This window comes from Equus asinus, chromosome 27, assembly GCF_041296235.1.
Source record: "Equus asinus isolate D_3611 breed Donkey chromosome 27, EquAss-T2T_v2, whole genome shotgun sequence".
Classification (NCBI taxonomy): domain Eukaryota; kingdom Metazoa; phylum Chordata; class Mammalia; order Perissodactyla; family Equidae; genus Equus; species Equus asinus.
Window position 1 is genome coordinate 2,637,874 of NC_091816.1, and position 15,666 is coordinate 2,653,539.

The following is a 15,666-nucleotide window of genomic DNA, read 5'->3' on the forward strand; positions in this document are numbered from 1 at the left end:
TTCCACGAGGAGTATCCCTTAGGCAGGGCTCCAGGTCAGGCCACCCAGGATCAAATCCCATTTCTGAGAAACAGAGATGCTGATACTACTAGCTGAGCCAGTGTGCGTGGTGTTTACCCCAATGCCTGTCACACAGGAGGCACTCAGTATAGCTCTAATTATTATCTAGATCAGGGTCGGCAAACTTTTCCTCTAAAGGGCCAGATAGTAAATATTTCTAAGCTTTACAGGCCACGGTCTCTGTTGAAACCATTCAACTCTGCCATCGCAGTGGGAAAGCGGCTGTGGATAATATGCAAATAAGTGGCCTAGTTGAGTTCCAATAAAACTTTATTTACAAACACAGGCAGCGGGCAGATTTGACCTGCAAGCTATTTGCCCACTCTAGCTCTGAGTCAACCCTTGTCTCTTTTATCTTGGATCCAGAAAAACAGGAGCTCAGTGCTCCCAGGAGTCTTAGAGCCTGGGCCAGGCTGGGGTGAAGTTACAAAGAAAGCAAAACAGTTCTTCTCAAGTCCATTAGGGCTCAGAGCACAGGCCCGTCCTTCAGTTCTGGTCTGAGGTCTCCAGTCTGCCTGGGCCGCCCCGTGCTGCCTGCGCCTCCTCCAGGCTCTCTGCCCCTTTCCTTGGGGCGAGTTCAGAAGTCATGTCGAAACAGAGCAAGGTAGAAACCAGGCCGATTCACGGTCACACTGGAGGTTTCCTGTCAGCAGCTCTCTGTCGTAAGATTGCAGCACAGTCGCACAGTCCATAACCATGAAAGCCAGTTGACTGCCTGACAGATTATCGTGTGAATGTTCTGCAGAGCTATCTCTAACTTGGGTCGTGAGTCACAGAACCAAGCTGCCCTTTGTGTGTGTGTGTGTATGTCTGTGTGTTGGGCAGAGGTATCGTCTACCCCCCAGTTTATTTCTCATTGAATCCTCCATCCACAATTGATTTGCTGTGTGACTTTGAGCATGTCTCTTACTCTCTCTGTGCCTCAGTTTCCCCTTCTGGAGAGTTCTACTCTCTCCTGGGGTAGTCAGGATGATTGCAGGAGATGATATCTTTGAAAGTGCATATAAAAGTAAAAATCCTCAGATAAGTGAAGGTAAAATTGCTGATGCCAATTATATTATTAGGTCAGGAAATTCTGCACATTTTTCCACCAAGTCCCTGTATTTAAACTTATGTAATTGTTCCTAAGTTAGGAATGATTTTATATTATCTGGATGATTAGAAAGAGGCTAAAAAAGATGGTTATAAAAGTGCCTTACTGAGAACTTCTGGCTTTTCAGTTGGGAAGGATGGAAGGGCCTTTCTGAAATGCAGTAAGTGGGCACCGTGCTAGTTTGCGTGGGCTACTGTGACCAAGTACTACACGCTGAGTGGCTCAAACAGCAGAAACTTACTGTCTTGAAGTTCTGGAGTGTTGCAGCACTGGTCCTTCTGAGGCTGTGAGGGAGGACCTGTTCCAGGCCTCTCTCCTGGCCTCTGGTGATTTGCTTACAATTTCTGGTGTCCTTGGCTGTGGACGCGTCACCTTGCTCTCTGCCTTCATCCTCACATGGTGTTTTCTCTGTATGTGTGCGTGTGTGTCCAGATTTCCCGTTTACAAGGACAGCAGTCAGATTGGACTAGGGCCACACTAATGACCTCATCTTAACTAATGACACCTGCAATGCCCCTATTTCCAAATACAGCTACATTCCGAGGTTAGGAATCCCCACGTTCTGGGGGTCAGGACTCCAATATGTGGATATCGAAGGCGCACAATTCAACCCCTGACACTGATCGTGGCTGTCATGCAGGCTGATTGGGTTACTCCCTTGCTGAAAGTCCTCTTTCTCTTGTCACTTTCTGAAAGCCGATGTCCCAGTCCCTTAGTGCATAGACTCTCATGATGCAGCTCTTGCCAGCCCCTCCAGCCAAGCTCCATACCCCGTCACGTGCTCCCCTGCATGTTTAACTGTGTACAGGTCCCTGAGTGCCTCAGGACTAGCTGCCTCTGTGGTGCTGCACATACGGTTCCCTTCACTGTGGCACTGCGAATGCTGTTCCCTTTGCTGTGGCGCTGCCCATGTTGTTCCTTTTGTTGGGAGATTCTTCCCCTTTTGTCTTCCTGGTGAAGTCCTAGCTCAGGGATCACCTCCTCCTGGAAGCCTTCTCTCGAGCTGTGTCCCTCCCTCTTTGTGACTCCCCCCTCCTGTGTCCCTCTGTGCTTTGACCCTGCTTTCCCTGGTGTCACCATACTGAATGGCGACAACGTGTCTCTTTCCTCGTCTTTTATCTACTGGTCTACCAGCTTCCTTAGGCCAGAAGCGATGTCTCTTCTCTTCTCTTTCCCCAGAGCGCAACCCATTCTTGGTACACATTAATCATTTAATAAATATTTGTTGAATCAGTGTCTGAATGAATGAGTGAATGAGTCTTCTCTGTCTGTAATGTTTTTTAAAATAAATTGCTATCTGAGAAACAATGAGAATCCTTAAAAGTTTCTCAATCGATGTACATTTGTTAGGGGCAATGCACAGAGGGGTTTAGATCCAACTTACATTTTATTGTCATTCATTCATTCAAACCACATTAATTAAGGACCACTATGTGTGTTACATGCGTTTACGGGGCACTGTAGGAGGCATATAAGAGATATTAGGCACAGTCTTAATATCTCTTAAGAAGCTTATAAGTAAGGAGAGAAGATACACACACCTGAAAAGTTAATTACGAATCCAACTCAGCAAATACGTGAATAAGGCCCAAGTGAGTGGCACAGGTCAGCAAGGCTGCAGAAGTCCAGGGCAGTCAGGGAAGGCTTCTTGGAGAGGTGGGGCCGGCTAGAGCTGGCTTGGAGGATTTGGCTAGGTGGAAAGGAGAATGTTTGCAGTCAGAGGCTAGCATGAGTGTGGAAGCCAGAATGAACCATGCTCCGTCAGGAGCCACACAGAGCATCGTGTAGGGAAGAAGTAGAAGTGAGGTTGGAATCATTGCCCTGAATTGCTGTGTTCTGTCCCCAGAAGCCTTTGTGGTTACTTATTTTTTCCTCTTCACTCAGAATGGCTTGTCCCCAATTCACATGGCGGCTCAGGGAGACCACCTCGACTGTGTCCGACTTCTTTTGGAATACAACGCCGAGATAGATGACATCACCCTGGACCACCTGACCCCACTCCACGTGGCAGCCCACTGCGGCCATCACAGAGTGGCCAAGGTCCTTTTGGATAAAGGAGCCAAACCCAACTCCAGAGCCCTGGTGAGTGGGCAGCTGTTGGAGAAGTTGCCAGATGGGCAAGGGCCGAGGGAGGCGGGACCAGACTGCATGGCCGGAGCTCGTGGGAAGGGCCCCAGCTGGTGCCTGGAACGACTCCTGAGATTCAGGGCCTGCAGAGTGGCAATGCCTGCTAAGGCCCAGAAGGCATGGCAACGCACAGCCAGGGTGGCAACCTTCACATTCCCCCACATCCAGCTGGGTGTCGCCTCCTTCACCCGATGACTGTGGCCCCTGGTAACAGACTGAGGTCAAGGGTGGGTTTGGGCCCAGGAAACCTGACTCAAGAAGTAGTGTTCGTGGTAGGTACGTGGGTTGGTGTGCCACTCCATCAGAGCCAGGCCCAGAGCAGAGGGATGGTGACTTCTTAGAGACTGCCTGGCTTTTTTTTTTTTTAATTAATTAATTATTTATTTATTTTTATTGAGTTGATAGGTTACAATCTTGTGAAATTTCAGTTGTACGTTAATGTTTGTCATTCGTGTTGTAGGTGCACCACTTCACCCTTTGCGCCCACCCCCCACCCCACCTTTCCCCTGGCATCCGCTAAACTGTTCTTAGTCCACATTTTTAAATTCCTCATATGAGTGGAGTCATACACAGATTATCCTTCTCTAGCTGGCTTATGTCACTTAACATAATTCCCTCAAGGTCCATCCATGTTATTGCAAATGGAATGATTTTGTTCTGTTTTGCAGCTGAGTAGTATTCCATTGTATATATGTACCACATCTTCTTTATCCATTCGTCTGTTGCTGGGCACTTAGGTTGCTTCCATGTCTTGGCTATCGTAAATAATGCTGCAATGAACATTGGGGTACATATGACTTTTGGGATTGCTGACTTCAAGCTGTTTGGATAAATACCCAGTAGTGGGATGGCTAGATCGTATGGTAGTTCTATTTTTAACTTTTTGAGGAATCTCCATACTGTATTCCATAGTGGCTGCACCAGTTTGCATTCCCACCAGCAGTGTATGAGGGTTCCTTTTTCTCCACAACCTCTCCAACATTTGCTACTATTAGTTTTAGATATTTCTGTCATTCTAATGGGTATAAGGTGATATCTTAGTGTAGTTTTGATTTGCATTTCCCTGATGATCAGACTGCCTGGCTTTTTGATCTGCTTTGGGGCGAGTGAAATGGCCTGAGCTTAGCATCCTTCCTCTGCCCAGGGGCTTACAGTTTTCCTGGTGCTCTTGCAGAGGTGAGTTCAGGCCCAAAGCAAATTTCCTGCTGGGAGTGTGGTTCCTAGCCCTCCTCTCCTGGGCCAGGGGCTCCCAGGGCAGCTTCAGGGGTCTAGTGGAGCAGGAGCTCTGCACGGAGCATGCCCACGATCACCATGTCCTTCCTGCCCATTCCCCTCAAGGAGGAGGAGAATGGAGAAGGCTAGACAGCCGCCAGGAACAGCAAGGATGGCTCATTCATTCACTCAGAAAGCTTTCACTGAGCACTCACCAGTGCCAGGCGCTATCGTGGGGTGGGCAGCGTTTCTCAACGTCAGCACTGTTGATGTTTTGGGCTGATATTCTGTATCGTGAGGGCTGGCCTGTACACTGTAGGATGTTTAGCAGCATCTCTGGCCTCTACCCCTAGGCACTAATGGCATTCCTCCCTTATTGTGACAATCGAAAATGTTTCCAAACATTGCTCAATGTCACCGGGGTGGGGGGAGGGGATCTTGTCCATTTTGAGAACCACCGCCCTAGGGGGATAAAGCGCAGACAAAAACCAGCAAACAAACAAGAAACCCTGCTTTTGTGGAGCTGACATTCTAGTGCATCACTGAGGAGCAGAGCTGGTACACAGAAACCATCTTACTGAGAACGATCAGCAGTTTCTGGGAAGAGGGATCATGATTTGCTTCACAGAAGTGCTCTTTCCTGTAAATTTCCCATTAAGGAAACTTTAAACAGCAGGCTCTGTTCGTGCATCCAAAATTATGATTAAATTTTTGAAAAAGGTTTACAGACAACACGTTCAGGGACATCCCTGGTACATAAAGTGGGAGCCAGCTGCCTCTTATGTGCTTTGCCGTAACTGACAGTGTGGTCTGCGGGAATCGCTGATAGGCTGGGGCAGAGGCTGCCTTTTCCCTGGCGAGGGGGTCTGGGTGTTCCTTGGGCTAGCGTGTAAACTCCTGCTTGTCTGTCTCCCTTCGTGTGGGGCTGCAGAATGGCTTTACCCCCTTACACATCGCCTGCAAGAAGAATCACATGCGTGTCATGGAGCTGCTGCTGAAGACAGGGGCCTCCATCGACGCTGTCACTGAGGTAGGAGAACTCTGCAGATGAGCGGCTGGGCTCTGCCACGGTCTTCCTTCAGTAGCCTTGAGAGTGGTTCTTGGTAGCTATATGTGGCTGCAGGGGCGCATGTGCGTATGCGAGTCTAAACCGCTCAGAGGAATAAATAAGGGGTGACTAAGACGAGGGAACATATGTCAAGTCTCTGGGAGCTTTCCAAGATCAGATGCAATTTGTTAAGTTGTAAAAGTGGGTAGAATCACCCTGCAGTGGTTGCTTTTCCTCCAGCCATTTTCCTGGAAGCAAACTCATCTCATTTAACTCCCTTTTCTTGGAAACCCATTCTGGAGCATCTAGAGGCAAGAAAGCATTGGATACATCTGGCCGCGTCTTCTTTGGAGGAGCGGGAAAGGCTCCTGTCTTCTCATTCCTTTCTTGTCTGTTCCAGTCTGGCCTGACACCTCTCCACGTAGCCTCCTTCATGGGGCACCTGCCCATCGTGAAGACCCTCCTGCAGCGGGGGGCGTCACCCAATGTCTCCAACGTGGTAAGCCTGTGGGGAGAGTGAGGGCTCTTTGCTCTGGACCAAGAGCTCAAAGGGCGGCTTTAACTAGGGATCTCAAGATCTCCTCTCTGGGGGAAGAGGTGGAGTTCTCAAAGTAGGCTGAGACTTGGGGAGAACATCCAGGTTTACGGATGCTTTCCCGATTAAGCTTGTCACACATCTATGAGTCTTGGAGGTTTTATTTTGGACAATAATTTGGGAACTTCTGAAAGTGTTATCTGAGAATACATTTACATTTGTAAACATTCATTAACTCTGGGGTTGACTTTGAAGTGTACCTAGAAGACACGCACATGCACACACACACACACGCACACACACTCCAGGCCTCTGCAGGCTGAAGGCTAAAGGAGCTCCTGAGGGGGGTGACTCTACCTCTTGGACAAAACCCCCACACCACTCTGGGCTGGCACTTTGGAGCTCTGTGTGTGTCCTTTCGGAAACCCAGCTTGCATTAACACTTCGATGATTTTGTTATTTTACAGAAAGTGGAGACCCCGCTACACATGGCAGCCAGAGCAGGGCACGTGGAAGTGGCCAAATATTTGCTCCAGAACAAAGCCAAAGTCAATGCCAAGGCCAAGGTGAGTTTGGGAGGTGGGCAGGGAAGGGTCCTGGGACGTAAGCAATTCGAGTGTGATGAGAAGTCCATCTTGATTAGAGGCCTGGCTGCAGTGCTGGTGGCACAAAGGTCCCTGTCATTCCCGTGTCGGTTCCACTAAAGGCTCAGATTGTGCTTTGCAGAGGTTCTGAGAAGGCCAGAGATATTTTTGTATCAGATATTTTGTGTGCATATTTGTATTTGTATGTTTCTTTAGGATAATGAAAGTCCAAGGAGCAGGGCTGGCCTGCAGTGTTGACCAGGCTGGAAGGGTTCTGTCACGGTCACAGTCAGGGTATAAGAAGAGAAGCAACCTTTCGAAGAAAGTGTTGCCAGTGAAAATCAGTCATGAATTTCTTGATCTAAAAATGGGTGATTCCCCCTTGTTGTAAAAGGCATTTTGGGGGGATTGAGTGAGCAAGGAGGAAGAGTAGCTGCCGAGTTTGCAATCGATGGGCGTTGGCCAAGATTAGACTCCTCCCTCCCAGGCCATGGGGCTCTGTTCAGAATTAGGACTGTGGTTTGTGTTTGGGCCACGTGGAGAAGGCCCCCGCTGGGCCCAGTAACACAGGGCGCTCACCCATTGACCGCCTTCAGTATCAGGCACGGACAGGAAGGGACGGTGGGGATGAACAGTCATCTTTCCCGTCAGCAGTTTACCTTCTCCCGTGACCCTGGCACAGAGAAATCCAAGCAGCCTGCAAACAGAAAGACAAACGTCCACTCAGACGTGACTTGAGAGACAGTAACAGCAACCACGATTTATTGGATGCCTATTGTGTGCCACACACAGTGCGTAACATCTTATATACGCTGTCTGCTTGATCCTAACCATAGCCCCATAAGGTAGACATTATTATTCCACTTTCACAGATGACAAGGCTGAGTCTTTGGGCAACTAAGTAAAAATAACAACTAATGTGAAGGGTTGTTGGAAGGATTAAATAAGAGAGGACATATTGGTTTCTGTAACTCAGAGACTTGATTTGAATCTCAGCTCTTCATCTTACTAGCTGTGTGACCCTGAGAAAGTCGTTTAACGTTTCTGGGCCTCACCTTCCTTCTTTGTAAAATGCAGAGTTGGATTAGGTAAGCTTAGTATTTCCTGTTTTTTGTTTTCACTTCGGGTTTCAGGATGACCAGACCCCGCTTCACTGTGCAGCTCGCATTGGCCACACAAACATGGTGAAGCTCCTGCTAGAAAATAATGCCAACCCCAACCTGGCCACCACTGCCGGGCACACCCCCTTGCACACTGCAGCCCGAGAGGGCCATGTGGAAACAGCCCTGGCCCTTCTGGAAAAGGAAGCATCCCAGGCGAGCATGACCAAGGTACAGGCTTCCTCCTCCTGTTCTCCAGAAGGGACAGGCCAGTCACTGTGGGGTCCGGGGCATGGGCGGGGCACTCCCCTTGATGGTGCTGGGAGCAGCTGGGAAGGCAGCACCCACAGGCCTGGCCGCCATCTGGGAGCCTGTTGTATCGTCATCCTTCCCCAGAAAGGTGGTCAATTGTAATCTCTCCTCCACCCACCCAGCCTTCACCATGCAATAGCTATCTGCTCAGCACCTGCTCTCCACAAGTCAGGCAGGTTCTGGGATACAGGAGGGATCGAGACCCCTGCCTCAGCTAGCCAGCAGTCACGTAACAACACAAGATGGTTTTATGCTTCATCCCGAGAGGTGGGGGCAGCAGGCAGTGGAGGAAGCCTGCTGATTCCTGAGGTCTTGACCTCGCAGAGGGATCAGAAATCCTGTGCCCTTGGTTTGCTTGGCGTCGCCATGCCACTTAAGTGCGATGCCTCCTTAGCCACAGACCCTTTCTCCCGGGAGGACAGCTGTGGCTCCCATGGTTCTGACGGCCTGTGTTTCTCCTCAGAAAGGATTTACCCCTCTCCATGTGGCGGCAAAGTACGGGAAGGTTCAGGTGGCAAACGTGCTGCTGGAATGGGCTGCTCATCCAAATGCTGCAGGAAAAGTGAGTTTGAACTCCCTTCCTCTGAGGTTAGAGAACAGAACAACAATAAACATTACCGCTTGTGAGTGGCCTTGCCTGCCTAAGCCTGTCTGTCCTGTTTGAGTGGGCAGCCACCCAGAGGGAATGGCCTTTGGGAATACAGGTCTTCCTGACACAGGCCTTCTCCTTTCAGAAAGACCTGGTGGCCAGGTCTTGTGGCCACCACAAGGTCAGTGGGTTTGCTGATTGCACTGCTCCCTTGGGGCCCCAGGAATGAGGAGGTGGCCCCAGGGCCAGCTGGTTCTGCTCCTTAGTGACTTCAGATCATGACAGGCTCTGGAACAATTTTAACCAGATTTTACCGTATAAAAGATACGGATCCCAAAATGGTGCTGCCTGTAGCCAAAGGGACCGCTTGCAGGAGGTCAATTGCTGAAGGCCGTTCTCTGTCTCTCACCCCGCAGAACGGCTTGACGCCCCTACACGTGGCCGTCCATCACAACCACCTGGACATCGTCAAGCTGCTGCTTCGCCGGGGTGGCTCCCCGCACAGCCCCGCCTGGGTAAGGCCGCCCGCAGGGCGCTCCGGCCGCGGCCGGGCTGTTGGAGTTTGTTTTTATTTTTACCTCAGAAATCTCGCCTCACTTTCAGGAGTGTTGCCTGCAGTATAACTGCTGCTATTTGGGGACCAGAGCGGGTGGGAAGGGGGTAAGAGCTGTAGCAACAGGTAACCTCCCAGACGTGGCATTCGCCTTGCACAACCAACGTGTTCCCCAAGCAGCGGCACGAGTGGCTGCCAAAGGCCCGCATGCCCACGACTCTCCGGGGGCCTTGCTCTCTGTCTGCTGCCGGTGGCGCAGAGGCCGCATTTGAGAAATAGTCGAGGTTGCAGGGAAACGTGCCCAAACTCTGAAGCAAGGAACCTGTTCTGAATGTGACTAGTCACTCCCAAATCTCTCTCTGTCTGAGCTGGGCTTGCAGCGGCAGTGCCTTATAATGAGGCACGCCCACGTGCAGTCCTGGCCCTGTCACCTCTGGACTGTGCTGCTCCGAGGGCAAGGTCATTGGCCCCAGGAGGGCCCAAGGAAGGGAGCAGATAGGACTTGCTTATGTAAGACCAGAGGAGGGGAGGGTGTACAAGCGCAGGCATAAGGACAGACGTGAGCATCGTTTCTGGGGACAGGCTGCCCCCGGTGGGCCACAAGGATGTGTAGTGTTTGTCTGTGAGGGGAGGGGCACGGAGGGAGAGCAGGGCTCCGACACAAAGGACAAAGGCCGCAGCATCCTGCACCCCGAGCTCACTGGCTGATGGAGCAGCCAAGACTCAGAAGAAACAGGGTAATGTATGGGAGAGCACCCAGTGCTCAGCCTGCTGCAGGAGTCAGGGTGCTGCCCGCAGAGGGAGCCATCAGGGGGCAGTTGCTGTGTGGTTCTAGCTGACACCTGCTGTCTTCAGCGCGGTCGCTGCGTCAGCGAAAATCAGTGGCTGCACTTTGTCTTCCGTCCTCAGAATGGATGCTCATCTGAATTTTACAGCATCACTTTCCTGCAGACACAGCGTCTCCCAGACGCCCCGGTCTCCTTGGGCTCCTTTCTGTGCGGCTGTTGTAGCAGGCTCACGTCACTGTGTAGACGGAGCATGCGACCCTGTTAAGATGTGACTTACTCCTGCCTCTAAAAATAAAAAGCTGGACTCTCCTCCTTATATAAAAGAATTTGGTGCCAGGTTCATGGTATTTAAAGAGAGCTTCATCCAAACACAAACACTGTGCAGATGGGTTTTGTTTCCATGGCAAAAAATAGTTTCCCAAGTAGTCTGGCAATTTTGTAGAATTTCACATGCAAATCTCTGTGCACCCAAACCAAACGCTCCCCTTTGTCACTGTGATGCTAATGTTGTCTTAACTTTTAGGCAGATCTCTCTCCAACGTGCATTCCTTTGGATGAGCTCAGTTCCTTGGGAAAGAAAGGCCTTTTACTGGCACATATCCCTCTCTAACCTCTTTCTGACTCTCCTGCCTAGTTGCATCCTGTCCTTGTCACCTACAGAAGGTCATTTGTTCCCTTTAATTCTGGTTTGGGGGTAGCTCAGTCTCCCTGTTCTGAGCCTCACAGTGGGTCTTGTATCTCGGTTTTAACCAGGGGTCACCTGGCAGCCTTGGGCAGCCTCCAGGGCAAGCTTGCCCTTTGCCAGGACAGGGCACTGATCTTGCCAGTGTGGACATTGGCAGCTGCCCAAGTGGCCGGGGAATCCTCATTATTCTCCCACGAATATACTTCAAATTGCTCAAGTTACTGTCCTCTGTACATTAAAAGAAGTTCTAATAATAGTGGCTGTCATGCAGTGAAGGCCTGCTGTGGGCCGGTCACCAGCTAGGTATCCAGCTGCCTCATCCCGTCTCATCCTGAGCGGCGCTGGAAGGAGATATTCTCCAGTGTTCATCTGAGACAGAAAGCTGTCCGTTTGGGGATGACTCTGCGTCTCAGGCTCGTCCACCGAACCACACTTCCTTGCTCCCTTTTGACACAGGACAGAAGTTGTTGGGTTTAATCAATTTTATTATAATCAAAGTGCCAATCTTGTTATAGGAACACAACCTACAAAGAAGAATTTAATGTTTTCTCATAACATAATCAAATTAAGAAGGAGGAACACGCAAATGAATTATCTTATGTAATTATTCAAAGAGAATGATTTCTTAATTCAATTTAATTCTTTGCATAAATTACAACTTTTCATTTCCCCGTAAAATCCACCTTACAGATGGATTGTCCCCTGTCCCCCAGTGCTATAAACCTGGGACTTCACTATATTGGTCAGCCCCTTTTTTTCTCTTCCTTTTCCTGATCGGTGAAGCTGGCAGAATCAGAAGTGTTGGTTTCCACAGTAAGATAGCAGCTGGCTGGGGAGATCCGGCTCTCTAAGATAGCCAGAAGAATCCCAGCCTTGGGATGGCTGGGTCGGCGAAGCCAGGTGCCTTATGCCGCCTGCCCTGAGACTGGATGTCAAATGCTTAGAGCGTCCTGGGTCCTGCGTCCCCTCAGCCATGACAGCTGTGGGGCCTGGCTACTCAGAGTGTTGTCCCTGGACCAGCAGCATCAGCATTACCTAGAAGCTTCTTAGAAATGCAGGTTCTGGGGCCTCCTTAGACCTTCTGAGTCAGAATCTGCGTTTTAACAAGATCCCAGGTGATTTTAGACACGCCCTGCTCCAGCTGAAAGAACCTGGGATCTGAAGTCAGAAGGCCAGGCTCACGTTATCTGTTGTTCCACTTACTGTGTGACGTTAAATAAGGCACTTAGCCTCTCAGAGAATTGGCTTCCTTGTCCACAAACTGGGGTGATGCTCAAAATGCCTGTATGTGGTGTGGTGAAGCTCAAAAGGGAAAATGTAGGAGAAAGTGGTTCTAATAGTGATGATCAAAGTAGGCTGCCCCGTCTGCAGTGGGACAAGGAGCCTGCTCCAGAATGTAAGCCATGTGCTGCTTCCTTCATTGAGAGTCTTCCTACCGAAAAACAGGCAAAAGAAAAGCCAGCTGAATAAACGGAGCACAGTAACACGGTTGATTGACTTTTGGGCCCAGCTCCCTCATCTCGTCGTGGACTTAACACCCCTTGTGAAGCCCTGAACTGCAAACCACACAAAGGTTTATTCCTTTCAGATCTTAATTTTGGAAAGCATCTTCACATAGATGATCACATTTGATCTGTCCAACAACTACGAGAATAAGATAGATGTTATTATCCACTGTTAATGGCTTCAAAAATCCAGAGGGCAGTCAGGAGGTCATTGCATATCTTGCCCCAGTGACACGTTAGTTAAAGTGGAACAAGGACTGGCTCCGTGTCACCAAGCCCCTTGCTGGGTACCTGTCCTCTTACACCCCCTGCCGAAAGCAGGCTGGTCCAGGGGCGCACTCGGCCAGTTTCACAGGGAGAGAGGAGGGCTCTCTTCCTTTTCTTTGTTGAGATATTTGGGGGTTGGTTCTTTATGCTGGAAGGAGGAAGTGGGCACTTTTCCTCTGCTGACTTACCTAGCCTTCTAGTTGTTCCATAGGCCACCTAATTGAACCCTAGCCTCTGTGGGTGACAGAGCACTTCTTGCACAGCTGTTTGTCAGAGCGGGATACCAAAAATAGATGATGAGAAAAGGACCCCGGCATTTGCTGGCCGTGGGGCCTCCCCAAGGCAAATGGACGTGGTTGTTGGTTTGTTTACTTAAGTTGCCCTGCTGGGTGACACCAGTCCTGCCCAGTGGGTGTCTAGCAGGCGAAGAACCATGCCTAGCCCTCCCTCAGAGGATTTAAAAGTTAAGCATGTGCTCCCATTGTCAACTCAGCCTTCCTGTAACCAGGCTCTGGATGGCTTCTTCTGTTTCAGAATGGCTACACCCCTTTGCACATCGCTGCCAAGCAGAACCAGATGGAGGTGGCCCGCTGTCTCCTGCAGTACGGGGCGTCGGCGAATGCAGAGTCGGTGCAAGGTGTGACACCCCTGCACCTGGCTGCCCAAGAGGGTCATGCAGAGATGGTGGCTCTGCTCCTCTCTAGACAAGCCAATGGCAACCTGGGGAACAAGGTAAACATGGCGCTCTCGGATTTGCCCTGTAGTCTTATGAACGCTTTAGTGTCAGCTGACGAGATATTGTATCTGAATATTGAGTACCCACTGTATGCCTAGGTTCTGAATTAGGGGTGTGTGTGTGTGTGTGTGTGTGTGTGTGTTTAATCCTTACAACTGCCCTGTGTAGGTTTTATTGCATTTTTATAAATGAGTAAACAGATTCAGAAAGGTGGTTTATTCCCACGGTTGCATGACCTCGAGCCTCTCTGATGCCAAAGTCTTCGCTGATTCTTTCTAAATAGATTGACTCAAGAATCTGAAGAAAGATCAATATTAAAATCCATGGTACACTTTCCCAAATATAGGCCAGTGTCTACATTCAGGACTGGATTAAGTCGTTTGGTACTAAATATTCTTTTTCTTTGGGGAAGATTTTTTTTACAATGCCAACCTAGGCATTAAACTGGGAGTTCTCAATCCAGGGATCCTTGGCTTACGAGTATGAAACCTTCGAAGACTGTGCACAACATTTTGGGAGGATGGGCATGTGAGCATTTCTCTGGGTGAAGTCTTCATAGTTTTCGTCAGCTTCTCAAAGGAACGCATGACCCAAGAAGGACTAAGAATCACTTCTTTTTTTAAAGTAACAGTTTTATTGAAATATAATTCACATGCCATAAAATTCATTCTTTTGAACTGTACTAGTCAGTGGTTTTGGTATATTTGCAGAATTGGGCAACTATCACCACTATCTAATTCTAGAACATTTTCATCACCCCAAAAGGAAACCTCATACCCATTAGCAGCCACTTCCCCTTTCCCTCAAACCCCTCAGTCCCTGGCAACCACTAATCTACTTTCTGTCAGTACGAATTTGCCTCTTCTAGACATTTTTTATAAACGGAATCACTCAATATGAAGAGCCACTTCTTTAGATGATAAATGAATGCAATACAGTTTCAGGAGGGCAAGTGTTTTAAGGGTAACTTAAGGTTTCTTAGAAACCTGTAGATCCATTGGCTCTTTTTGGACAGGTTTGGACAGGTGACCCCCAGGAGGGAACTGTTCTGGTAGGACCATTATTTTGGATGGGATTCTCATTTTTGTGCCATTTCAAGTGGGCTCTGTAAGGAGCCATAAGGATGATGGTGATTCTCTGTCCTGGAGATATCCTCACTCATGCACACACCACCCTCACAAGGCAGATCACTGCGTTATCCCAAGAATCGAGCAAGGTGCCCAGAAGCTTGTGACTGACCTGGGGACTGCTCAGTCGTGGCCTGTTCGTGCTTCGGCCAGGCGCACCCGTCTGTGTCTTCAGGAGATGGACTTCCTGCTCAGGTTTTGGCTGGAGAGGGCTACTGTGGAGTCCCTGGAGAGGGGACTGGCCCTGCCCACTGCCTCTGACTGCAGAGGAATTGCCACTCTATTTGTCCCACACTTAGTAAAGCGTGTTGAGTAGGGTACAAGGGAGGGAAGTCTTTTCTGACATTCTTGTGTGGGTGCGCACATACCAATCAGGATCTCTGGTGCGTTCCTCTCCTCCTGAGGAAGCTGTGATGAGAACTCCAAGAATCTGGTGTTTTCCCTCCCAGCAGGATCCTCTATCCTTGTCACAGTGCAGCACTGGCTGCAATGTGCTAATCACATGCCATGGTTAAATGTCATGTTGAGCTTTTCAATGTATTTTCATCTGTGTTTTCTCAGATGATCCTTACTTTTCCCTTGAGGTTGGTCAGTGATAATCCCTATTTTCTAGATAAGGAAACCAAGGCTCTGAAGTTCATCTTGAATCATGGAAGTAGGGAATGTTACAATTGGAAAGTACCATAAAGTTCATCCAGTTCAGAGGTCAGCAAACTATGCCCTGGGCCAAATCTGGCCTGCCACTTGTTTGTGTAAATAGAGTTTTATTGGAACACAGCCATGCCATTTGTTTACATATTGGCCATAGCTGCTTTCTCACTATAACTGGCAGAGTTGGGTCGTTGTGAGAGAGACAGAGGCTGAAAATATTGACAGTCTGGCCCTTAGCAGAAAACGTTGCTGACCTCTGATTGAACCACCTCATTTTTTAGATAAAGATATGGAGACCCAGAGCTGGAAGACATCGCTGCCCACATCGCTGGTGGGTGGCTACAGAGCCAGGTTCCGCTCCCAAACCTCAGTGCTCTTTCATTGTGGCCTGGAATTCTTTGCTGGCTACAAGGTGATGAACAACTTTTTCTTTCCAGAGTGGACTCACTCCTCTCCATTTGGTAGCACAAGAAGGTCATGTTCCAGTGGCAGACATGCTGATCAAACACGGTGTCAAAGTGGACGCCACCACCCGGGTAAGGCAGGCAGCCGGAGCTTCCCACGTGGCCTTCCCCACACTTCCCGCTGTGTGCTCCCATAGCCCTGCCCAGTGCCGGCCTCCCTCCCTCTTCAGAGTTGGCTCATCCGCAGAGCTTTGAAATCCCAAGGACCCAGCGGCACGGTCTTCTGTGCC

At 49.5% G+C, this 15,666-nt stretch overlaps 1 protein-coding gene across 10 annotated transcripts in view; it reads left to right on the forward strand.

Moving 5' to 3' along the window:
* ANK1 (ankyrin 1) overlaps positions 1–15,666 on the forward strand; it is a 208,192-nt gene that overhangs the window by 138,544 nt on the left and 53,982 nt on the right. For all 10 annotated transcript variants that reach the window (XM_044750887.2, XM_044750890.2, XM_044750882.2 and 7 more), the window contains 9 exons: positions 3,038–3,235; positions 5,424–5,522; positions 5,941–6,039; positions 6,543–6,641; positions 7,793–7,990; positions 8,535–8,633; positions 9,077–9,175; positions 12,993–13,190; positions 15,410–15,508. In XM_044750887.2, coding sequence (XP_044606822.2) covers positions 3,038–3,235; positions 5,424–5,522; positions 5,941–6,039; positions 6,543–6,641; positions 7,793–7,990; positions 8,535–8,633; positions 9,077–9,175; positions 12,993–13,190; positions 15,410–15,508 — 1,188 coding nt within the window. The remainder of the gene's footprint in view (positions 1–3,037; positions 3,236–5,423; positions 5,523–5,940; positions 6,040–6,542; positions 6,642–7,792; positions 7,991–8,534; positions 8,634–9,076; positions 9,176–12,992; positions 13,191–15,409; positions 15,509–15,666) is intronic.